General features: G+C 45.1%; 1 protein-coding gene across 1 annotated transcript in view; it reads right to left on the reverse strand.

Annotated features, from left to right (window-relative positions):
• Positions 1-12,253, reverse strand: part of LOC115200521 (sushi domain-containing protein 2) — a 45,416-nt gene that overhangs the window by 23,699 nt on the left and 9,464 nt on the right. The window contains exons 4-11 of the mRNA XM_029763646.1: positions 6,425-6,573; positions 5,647-6,016; positions 4,681-4,882; positions 4,470-4,555; positions 3,997-4,265; positions 3,632-3,775; positions 794-952; positions 240-494 (exon numbers count right to left, since the gene is read on the reverse strand). Of these exons, the coding sequence (XP_029619506.1) occupies positions 240-494; positions 794-952; positions 3,632-3,775; positions 3,997-4,265; positions 4,470-4,555; positions 4,681-4,882; positions 5,647-6,016; positions 6,425-6,573 (1,634 nt within the window). The remainder of the gene's footprint in view (positions 1-239; positions 495-793; positions 953-3,631; positions 3,776-3,996; positions 4,266-4,469; positions 4,556-4,680; positions 4,883-5,646; positions 6,017-6,424; positions 6,574-12,253) is intronic.

Raw genomic sequence — 12,253 nt, forward strand, 5'->3', positions numbered from 1 at the left:
CTACTACATCACACAGTTGGTGCTTGATCCGATTTATGTCTGGAAAAAGTGCATTGAGATCACAGAAAAAAATCTGAATGAAATGGAATTTAAATAATTGAACCGACGTCGTTCAATTACTTATTTAAAAAATGAAAAATAACCAACATTTCAGATAATCACTCAACAAAATGTATCAACATTTTGGGATCCTAAGATGCACTTTATGTATCAATGAAGACAGAAGCCCAGGCACTCACAGCTAGCTCCGAAGGTGAAGATTTCCTCAGGACTGGTGTTGTCAGGGGAGACGACATCTCCCAGGCTGGTCAGGAGGTCATCTAAGGGGTCAGAGTTCATCTGTCCTAGCAGGCCCTGGGTGAGGTTGGTGTAGTCTGTGGGGAGCAGCACAGTGAGGGCCATGGTGCCCCCCTCTCGCCCCCGTACCTCCACCCCCACGCCAGAGGAGAACATGACGGTCACGTTCTGGGGTATTGGGGAGTACAGGAACACACCTGGAGGGAGGAGAAACGCAGAAAGCATCTTCAGAAGGAGAGGCTGAATCCTAACTTGAGATACATGCATATAACATCACTCAATGTGGGAGATTTGTGTAGAAGTTTTAGGCTATGTGCTCATTCCTCAAGTAAAGATTAGTTTCCAAATGAACTTGATATCTTTTTGTTGAGATGTAATCTTGGTACCCACTGGTCAGTAACAAGAGACGAGTTGAGATGCACTTTAATTCATATTTTAAAGAATATAAGCACGGCACACAAACAAGATTATATTGATGCCTGATATTCTCTCTTACCATGTAGGTCCATCCATGACTGCTCTGTGAAGGAGAGGACCTGCTGGTTCCTCAACACCTCCAGCTGGTTCTGCTGCTCTGCCTGGCGCACCTCTATGACATCAGAGCTCCTCTCCCTCATAGCCACCGCCGATAGCCTGGTAGCCTTGGATAATGTACCTGAGGGATTATACAAATAACATCCTCTCAGGTAAAACCTATATAGGTTAAGATACCTAAAGTGATTAACATGAATAGCAGATTCTCAAAAAATGATTGGCTATGATGGGCTATTCAACTGGCCGCCCGCGGGCCAGATCCCTATGGTGCCTATGTAGAGTTTGAATGCTACAAAAAATAGTTTGACCCCATTCCAGAAAGCTATGACTCTCAGGAACACCTAGTTACCTTCCGTTTCCCTCTCTGATGCTCACAAGGACTCGTTAGAAGGGAGCGCGACAAAAAAACAAACACGCCTAATGACTGAGGGAAATGAATTAAAATCATAATTCTTTCAGACTGGAATTTGGCCTGATTTGACACATCTTTGTCATATTTACTGAGATACTTCGTTTTCAGATGATTTTAAAATTACCTAATTACTTTTAAGAAGCTTTTAATATATTAAAAAAGGTGAGCGAGCGTTGCGCTTTTTCCTTTTCAATGATGAGATCATTTTTGGTTGCACCTCAACTCACGTTGGTTTTAGCAACTTTATTTTAGGAAAAGTATTTTATTGGTGTGTGTGCGTTGCTTTTTTAAATATATATGTCTACAGTTTTTCTGAAGAATAATCCTATGTGGAAAATGTTTTTAGATCTGTCCCAGTAAGAATTTAGTTGAACAGCCCTGGGTTAAGGTATCAGTGACAACTTGACACTTGTTTGAATGCTTAATTGAATTTACTGTAGGCCTAAAGTGTGGACATACTTTAACATAAGCTACTGTAGAGGATTCAATTTCATACGCATAGCATAACCTCAAATATACACTGAGTAGACAAATCATTAGGAACACCTGATCTTTCCAAGACTTAGACTGACCAGGTGAATCCAGGTGAAAGCTATGATCCTTTATTGATCACGTGTTATATCCACTTCAATCAGTGTAGATTAAGGGGAGGAGACAGGTTAAAGAAGGATGTTTAAGCCTTGAGACAACAGACATGGATTGTGTGTGTGTGGCATTCAGAGGGTGAATGAACAAGACAACAGATTGAAGTGCCTTTGAACGGGGTATGGTAGTAGGTGCCAGGCGCAATGGTTTGAGTGTCAAGAACTGCAACGCTTCTGGGTTTTTCACGCTCAACAGTTTCCTGTGTATCAATAATGGTCCACCACCCAAAGAACATCCAGCCAACTTGATACAACTGTGGGAAGCATTGGAGTCAACATGGACCAGTATCTTTGTAGAACGCTTTTGACACCTTGTAGAGACCATGCCCTGACAGATTTTAGGCTCTGAGGGCAAAAGGGGTGCAACTCAATAATAGGAAGTTGTTCCTAATGTTGTGTACACTCAGTGTATAATATCATCTTAAATTGAAAGCTCTTGGCAACATCAACCCATATCCAGACGTTCTATTATTAGCTGAATACCACTGACATCTGAAAAGATAAACAACGTGGTCGACTCCCAACGTATAGAAACTTACATCAGGTGCTGGGTCCTCGTATATAATCCACAGAACAGACATGGCAGCACTCCGGTAAAAAAACTGACATTGACATATTTTTATTGCCTAAACAAACGTTTTCGGTATGAGCCCTACCACTGACATCTGGCAATCTCCACTGATCTGGCTTCAGATCAGTTTCCTAAAGTAATGGGTTTGGAGGAGCTCCTAACCACCGTTCTCCTCATAACAGCTGTTCTAGAGTCAGATTGACCCAGAGAGATTGACAGGGAAAGAACAAGAGAAAACTAGAGGAAATAACGTCTTTTCACAGCTCCAAAATGTTTTCACTCCCACAAGTATCTCAAGACCAGACCCCTTCACTCTGTTGTTGTGTAAAACAGTGTGTATGTGCATGTGTGTGTGAACCTGAGCTGTGATGATGCCTCTTGGGAAGAATAGCAATCCAGCATTCTCAAAAGGGGACAAAAAAATGTGTTAAGAAGTAAAAAAAAGTATTCATTCAATACAATCAAACCGCCTAACTATTACAGAATGTTTTGTCTTTCGAGACGAGCCTGAAACCCTGAGCAGCCAAACAAATAGAAGCTGAGACAGAGAGACAGCGAGAGAGAGGCAGAGAGGCAGAGAGGCCGAGACAGCGAGAGAGAGGGGTAGAGGCAGAGGGGTAGAGGCAGAGAAAGACAGACAGGCAGGGAGAGAGAGAGGCAGGCAGAGAGAGACCAGCAGAGACAGACCGGCAGAGGTAGAAGCAGAGAGGCAGAGACAGAAGTTGAGAGGCAGAGACAGACCGGAAGAGACAGAGAGGTAGAGACAGAGAGGTAGAAACAGAGAGGTAGAGACAGAGAGGTAGAAACAGAGAGGTAGAGACAGAGAGGTAGAGACAGAGGTAGAGACAGAGAGGTAGAGACAGACCGGAAGAGACAGAGAGGTAGAGACAGAGAGAGAGAGGTTGAGACAGAGAGGTAGAGACAGAGAGGTAGAGACAGAGAGATAGAGACAGACCAGAAGAGACAGAGAGGTAGAGACAGAGAGAGAGAGGTTGAGACAGAGAGACAGAGCAGTAGAGGGAGAGAGAGAGAGCGATAGAGGCAGAGAGCTTGAGACAGAGAGCTAGAGACAGAAAGAGACAGCCTAGAGAGACAGAGAGCTAGAGAGACAGCCTAGAGAGAGGAAGTACACTACAAACAGACAGGCTCGTTTCCAGTGGAGAACAAACTCACCGTTCTCTAGTTTCACCTGCTCTGTCCGGCCCTGAACACTGAGCCCTCTGTCTGGTGAGAGAACCAGGTAGTACTCTCCTTTCCCATTGAAGGTGTACCTTACACCATCAAACGTTAGAAAATGAGGGTCCCCTAGAACTGCACCTAGGAGGTGGAGAAAGAGAAAAATAATAGGAGAATAATCATTGCGGGGAGAAATAGCAGTTTGCTACTTGTTTGTGTTGAAGAGACAACACAGCATAACAAGAGAAGAGAGGCTTAGGGAGAGACCAGACTGCGATAAGTACTCAGTATACAGTAGATGGTTCTGTAACAACCAGGCAGCATTTTATTCTACTGTAAACACCCATGAGTTAGTTCCTCACCAGCTGTAGGTGGTGTGTAGCGTCTACAGCCGCTGGAGGGTCTGTGTGTGAAGTACACCTGGCAGTGGTCAGACCACAGACAGCAGTAGTAGAATGTCAGGACGTCGTACATCCAGTGGGAGAGGCTGGGGATCCGAGGGGGGTCTCTGTAGGGAGGGGAGCCCCAGTCGTGGGCCCGATCTGGGGTGCTGCCTCCAATCGAGTCCCCTGTCAGAACCTGGGCCCCCGTGCTGTCATAGCAACACTGCTGTCCTGCTCTGTACACAGGGCTGGGAATGGGAGAAAGTGGCTGTTATTGATACAGTTGGTGTTTTCTACTGATTGTTTGGTATACAAATTGCTGACTTAGGAAAGACCTGTACATATATATATATTTTTTTATAACAAAATATAACTTGATGTCAGTAGGTGTCAAATCAATACTTCTTCTGAATTCTCCCAAACTTAAGAGATGAGGTGGCCGTGTCGCCTACCTTGCCTGTACGGCTCGGACACAGTGTACAGAACCAGGATGGTAGGTACAGACACTCCCCTTCTCCATGTCACAGCCGTAGTCAGTCTGAAACACCAGAGACATTCACTTTTAAAGTGCTAGAAGGATACAGTACCAGAGCCTCTAAAATGTAGCCTGAAGCTGCTCTTTGGTTGAGGTGTTATTGGTCCTCATGAACAAGGAGTTCTTACATGGAACCTGCCGGTGTCTGCGCGGGCCTGGGCCAGGGTACAGGGACAGTCCACCACCTCCTCCAGGAAGTTAGGGAGACTCTTCTCCAGAACGTCCCAGGCCAGGCACCTGTCCAGGGCCCAGGCTGCTGAGTCCTGCCTGAAGGCCTCCTCCAGGTGCCAGGCCAGGGCATGGGCCCCACTCCACACAGCCCTGACGTTCCTGGACAATTACAGGGTTTATACACAGGGACGGTATATCTATGCACAATTCCAGGTATATAGTTAGTGACAGAGGACTCTGTAGTCTGGGCCCTGGTTGTGTACGGTGCCAGGCCAGGGCCCGGGCCCGGGCCCCACTCCACACAGCCCTTGTGATTCTGGACAGGTTCAGAGGCATAGTTACTATGTTTAAAGGGATACTTCACTAAAGCAGCGGTATTCTCTTCTTTTCTATGGTTGAATATCTTCTTTCTAATGACGTCAGGTTCATTTATCAACTCTTAATATTGAGCAAAATTGCACTCATTGGAGATGATTACAGTCACTGGAGTATCTGACAGTATCTGAGTGTCTGGCTTTGAAACAGCACCTGTGAAGTGGCTACCAGTGTAGCAAGTGCCTCTGGCTGCTGGTTAGCTGACTAAACTCAACTCCATGGTGGAGGTTTCTGATCAACTCCACCAACGACAGAGTGGAGCAGAGACCAGGCTTTGTGGAATTCATCAGCTTCGACTACATCGATTCGCCCATGGTAAATATTTCAACAAAATGTACATTATGAAACGTTTACCATGTACCTATGTTTGTCCTCTCTAGCTGCGTGCCAGTAGTGCACGTTTTTGCTCTACCCCTGCTTTAACTCATCAAGGATTATGGGATAATTAGTTAAATCGGGTGTGCTTGCTCTGGCTCAGGGCAAAAAAAAGATGCTATCCTCTGTAAGTACTCTTCCATGTACAGTACAGTACAGTACATATTCCATACCTGGCTCCATCTGAGTAGATACTGGAGCTCACTCTGACACTCCCCACCTCCCAGTCAGAGTAGGGCTTCTCGGAAGGCTTGGGGGTGAAGCTGAAACTACCGTTGTTGGCTAGGCCTTTACCGAGAGAGTACAGGTAGGTCCATTCTGCCCTCAGGGGGGGCAACTCTTCCTCCCATCTAGTATCAGTAGTAGAGGTATTGACCTCTCTGTACCCCCATAGTTCTACGTTGATGCTGTCCTTGTCTCCAATCAGAGAAGGGTTCCATGTCATCCTCAGTGTTCCAGCTGTGTTGGGGGTGCCGTAGTATTGCCACTGTGTTGAATTCACCAGCGTCACTTTAAATGCAGCGTCCATTTTACTTGGGTGGACTGATAGAAAAAGTAGAATAGAGAATGTGTGAGAAAATTCTTAAATTGCAACTGTGTGAGAGGAAATTATACTATGTTGCAACTCTGTAGCTGCAAGAAAAATATTCATCTTTGGAAAGGTTGAAAACTTAACAACTTGCACATGGGAGTAGCAGATAATGTGAAATAACAGAGTTTCAAAGTTCTGGAGTTATTTACATCTTAATGTCTTATCCTGTCTTTAATCTTATCTTGATAAAACTTCAAGCAAGTGCAATGAACTTTGATTTACTGTGTACAGTTCATCCTCAATACGGAGTCCATCTTTTCAGACAGCATTTACTAAACATTAACGAGAGTTCTAAAAATAAAACAAAAGCTGTGTATACCTTTACTGTAACTGTAGTGTTGTCAAACGGGAACTCTTACCTGACAGGTATTCTCCAGAACTGTTGAAGTTCCGTCCATCTGTAGAAACGTCAAAGGGAAGCCATCCACTCTGGAACAGCAAGGGGGAGACACAGTAACCTCTTCCTTCTCCATCTGTGTAGCCCACTGTCTCTATCTCACCCCTGAACCTGCAACACAACATGGTTACTGTTAGGATTCACCCCTGAACCTGCAACACGACATGGTTACTGTTAGGATTCACCCCTGAACCTGCAACACAACATGGTTACTGTTAGGATTCATCCCTGAACCTGCAACACAACATGGTTACTGTTAGGATTCACCCCTGAACCTGCAACACAACATGGTTACTGTTAGGATTCACCCCTGAACCTGCAACACAACAACATGGTTACTGTTAGGATTCACCCCTGAACCTGCAACACAACATGGTTACTGTTAGGATTCATCCCTGAACCTGCAACACAACAACATGGTTACTGTTAGGATTCACCCCTGAACCTGCAACACAACATGGTTACTGTTAGGATTCACCCCTAAACCTGCAATACAACAACATGGTTACTGTTAGGATTCATCCCTGAACCTGCAACACAACAACATGGTTACTGTTAGGATTCATCCCTGAACCTGCAACACAACATGGTTACTGTTAGGATTCATCCCTGAACCTGCAACACAACACCATGGTTACTGTTAGGATTCACCCCTGAACCTGCAACACAACAACATGGTTACTGTTAGGATTCACCCCTGAACCTGCAACACAACATGGTTACTGTTAGGATTCATCCCTGAACCTGCAACACAACATGGTTACTGTTAGGATTCATCCCTGAACCTGCAACACAACATGGTTACTGTTAGGATTCACCCCTAAACCTGCAACACAACATGGTTACTGTTAGGATTCACCCCTGAACCTGCAACACAACATGGTTACTGTTAGGATTCACCCCTGAACCTGCAACACAACATGGTTACTGTTAGGATTCATCCCTGAACCTGCAACACAACACCATGGTTACTGTTAGGATTCACCCCTGAACCTGCAACACAACAACATGGTTACTGTTAGGATTCATCCCTGAACCTGCAACACAACATGGTTACTGTTAGGATTCATCCCTGAACCTGCAACACAACATGGTTACTGTTAGGATTCACCCCTGAACCTGCAACACAACATGTTTACTGTTAGGATTCACCCCTGAACCTGCAACACAACATGGTTACTGTTAGGATTCACCCCTGAACCTGCAACACAACATGGTTACTGTTAGGATTCACCCCTGAACCTGCAACACAACAACCTGGGTACTGTTAGGATTCATCCCTGAACCTGCAACACAACATGGTTACTGTTAGGATTCACCCCTGAACCTGCAACACAACACAACATGGTTACTGTTAGGATTCACCCCTGAACCTGCAAGACAACATGGTTACTGTTAGGATTCACCCCTGAACCTGCAACACAACAACATGGTTACTGTTAGGATTCACCCCTGAACCTGCAACACAACATGGTTACTGTTAGGATTCATCCCTGAACCTGCAACACAACATGGTTACTGTTAGGATTCACCCCTGAACCTGCAACACAACATGGTTACTGTTAGGATTCACCCCTGAACCTGCAACACAACATGGTTACTGTTAGGATTCACCCCTGAACCTGCAACACAACATGGTTACTGTTAGGATTCATCCCTGAACCTGCAACACAACACCATGGTTACTGTTAGGATTCATCCCTGAACCTGCAACACAACACAACATGGTTACTGTTAGGATTCACCCCTGAACCTGCAACACAACATGGTTACTGTTAGGATTCATCCCTGAACCTGCAACACAACAACATGGTTACTGTTAGGATTCATCCCTGAACCTGCAACACAACATGGTTACTGTTAGGATTCATCCCTGAACCTGCAACACAACATGGTTACTGTTAGGATTCATCCCTGAACCTGCAACACAACATGGTTACTGTTAGGATTCACCCCTGAACCTGCAACACAACATGGTTACTGTTAGGATTCACCCCTGAACCTGCAACACAACAACATGGTTACTGTTAGGATTCACCCCTGAACCTGCAACACAACATGGTTACTGTTAGGATTCACCCCTGAACCTGCAACACAACAACATGGTTACTGTTAGGATTCACCCCTGAACCTACAACACAACAACATGGTTACTGTTAGGATTCACCCCTGAACCTGCAACACAACATGGTTACTGTTAGGATTCATCCCTGAACCTGCAACACAACAACATGGTTACTGTTAGGATTCACCCCTGAACCTGCAACACAACATGGTTACTGTTAGGATTCACCCCTGAACCTGCAACACAACAACATGGTTACTGTTAGTATTCATCCCTGAACCTGCAACACAACAACATGGTTACTGTTAGGATTCACCCCTAAACCTGCAACACAACATGGTTACTGTTAGGATTCACCCCTGAACCTGCAACACAACATGGTTACTGTTTGGATTCACCCCTGAACCTGCAACACAACATGGTTACTGTTAGGATTCATCCCTGAACCTGCAACACAACACCATGGTTACTGTTAGGATTCACCCCTGAACCTGCAACACAACATGGTTACTGTTAGGATTCACCCCTGAACCTGCAACACAACATGGTTACTGTTAGGATTCATCCCTGAACCTGCAACACAACACCATGGTTACTGTTAGGATTCACCCCTGAACCTGCAACACAACAACATGGTTACTGTTAGGATTCATCCCTGAACCTGCAACACAACATGGTTACTGTTAGGATTCATCCCTGAACCTGCAACACAACATGGTTACTGTTAGGATTCACCCCTGAACCTGCAACACAACATGGTTACTGTTAGGATTCACCCCTGAACCTGCAACACAACATGGTTACTGTTAGGATTCACCCCTGAACCTGCAACACAACATGGTTACTGTTAGGATTCACCCCTGAACCTGCAACACAACAACCTGGGTACTGTTAGGATTCATCCCTGAACCTGCAACACAACATGGTTACTGTTAGGATTCACCCCTGAACCTGCAACACAACACAACATGGTTACTGTTAGGATTCACCCCTGAACCTGCAAGACAACATGGTTACTGTTAGGATTCACCCCTGAACCTGCAACACAACAACATGGTTACTGTTAGGATTCACCCCTGAACCTGCAACACAACATGGTTACTGTTAGGATTCATCCCTGAACCTGCAACACAACATGGTTACTGTTAGGATTCATCCCTGAACCTGCAACACAACATGGTTACTGTTAGGATTCACCCCTGAACCTGCAACACAACATGGTTACTGTTAGGATTCACCCCTGAACCTGCAACACAACATGGTTACTGTTAGGATTCATCCCTGAACCTGCAACACAACACCATGGTTACTGTTAGGATTCATCCCTGAACCTGCAACACAACACAACATGGTTACTGTTAGGATTCACCCCTGAACCTGCAACACAACATGGTTACTGTTAGGATTCATCCCTGAACCTGCAACACAACAACATGGTTACTGTTAGGATTCATCCCTGAACCTGCAACACAACATGGTTACTGTTAGGATTCATCCCTGAACCTGCAACACAACATGGTTACTGTTAGGATTCATCCCTGAACCTGCAACACAACATGGTTACTGTTAGGATTCACCCCTGAACCTGCAACACAACATGGTTACTGTTAGGATTCACCCCTGAACCTGCAACACAACAACATGGTTACTGTTAGGATTCACCCCTGAACCTGCAACACAACATGGTTACTGTTAGGATTCACCCCTGAACCTGCAACACAACAACATGGTTACTGTTAGGATTCACCCCTGAACCTGCAACACAACATGGTTACTGTTAGGATTCATCCCTGAACCTGCAACACAACAACATGGTTACTGTTAGGATTCACCCCTGAACCTGCAACACAACATGGTTACTGTTAGGATTCACCCCTGAACCTGCAACACAACAACATGGTTACTGTTAGTATTCATCCCTGAACCTGCAACACAACAACATGGTTACTGTTAGGATTCACCCCTAAACCTGCAACACAACATGGTTACTGTTAGGATTCACCCCTGAACCTGCAACACAACATGGTTACTGTTTGGATTCACCCCTGAACCTGCAACACAACATGGTTACTGTTAGGATTCATTCCTGAACCTGCAACACAACACCATGGTTACTGTTAGGATTCACCCCTGAACCTGCAACACAACAACATGGTTACTGTTAGGATTCATCCCTGAACCTGCAACACAACATGGTTACTGTTAGGATTCATCCCTGAACTGCAACACAACATGGTTACTGTTAGGATTCACCCCTGAACCTGCAACACAACATGGTTACTGTTAGGATTCACCCCTGAACCTGCAACACAACATGGTTACTGTTAGGATTCACCCCTGAACCTGCAACACAACAACCTGGGTACTGTTAGGATTCATCCCTGAACCTGCAACACAACATGGTTACTGTTAGGATTCACCCCTGAACCTGCAACACAACACAACATGGTTACTGTTAGGATTCACCCCTGAACCTGCAAGACAACATGGTTACTGTTAGGATTCATCCCTGAACCTGCAACACAACAACATGGTTACTGTTAGGATTCACCCCTGAACCTGCAACACAACATGGTTACTGTTAGGATTCACCCCTGAACCTGCAACACAACAACATGGTTACAGTTAGTATTCATCCCTGAACCTGCAACACAACAACATGGTTACTGTTAGGATTCACCCCTAAACCTGCAACACAACATGGTTACTGTTAGGATTCACCCCTGAACCTGCAACACAACAACATGGTTACTGTTAGTATTCATCCCTGAACCTGCAACACAACAACATGGTTACTGTTAGGATTCACCCCTAAACCTGCAACACAACATGGTTACTGTTAGGATTCACCCCTGAACCTGCAACACAACATGGTTACTGTTTGGATTCACCCCTGAACCTGCAACACAACATGGTTACTGTTAGGATTCATCCCTGAACCTGCAACACAACACCATGGTTACTGTTAGGATTCACCCCTGAACCTGCAACACAACATGGTTACTGTTAGGATTCACCCCTGAACCTGCAACACAACATGGTTACTGTTAGGATTCATCCCTGAACCTGCAACACAACACCATGGTTACTGTTAGGATTCACCCCTGAACCTGCAACACAACAACATGGTTACTGTTAGGATTCATCCCTGAACCTGCAACACAACATGGTTACTGTTAGGATTCATCCCTGAACCTGCAACACAACATGGTTACTGTTAGGATTCACCCCTGAACCTGCAACACAACATGGTTACTGTTAGGATTCACCCCTGAACCTGCAACACAACATGGTTACTGTTAGGATTCACCCCTGAACCTGCAACACAACATGGTTACTGTTAGGATTCACCCCTGAACCTGCAACACAACAACCTGGGTACTGTTAGGATTCATCCCTGAACCTGCAACACAACATGGTTACTGTTAGGATTCACCCCTGAACCTGCAACACAACACAACATGGTTACTGTTAGGATTCACCCCTGAACCTGCAAGACAACATGGTTACTGTTAGGATTCACCCCTGAACCTGCAACACAACAACATGGTTACTGTTAGGATTCACCCCTGAACCTGCAACACAACATGGTTACTGTTAGGATTCATCCCTGAACCTGCAACACAACATGGTTACTGTTAGGATTCATCCCTGAACCTGCAACACAACATGGTTACTGTTAGGATTCACCCCTGAACCTGCAACACAACATGGTTACTGTTAGGA

Source organism: Salmo trutta, chromosome 9, assembly GCF_901001165.1.
Source record: "Salmo trutta chromosome 9, fSalTru1.1, whole genome shotgun sequence".
NCBI classification, from domain to species: Eukaryota; Metazoa; Chordata; class Actinopteri; order Salmoniformes; family Salmonidae; genus Salmo; species Salmo trutta.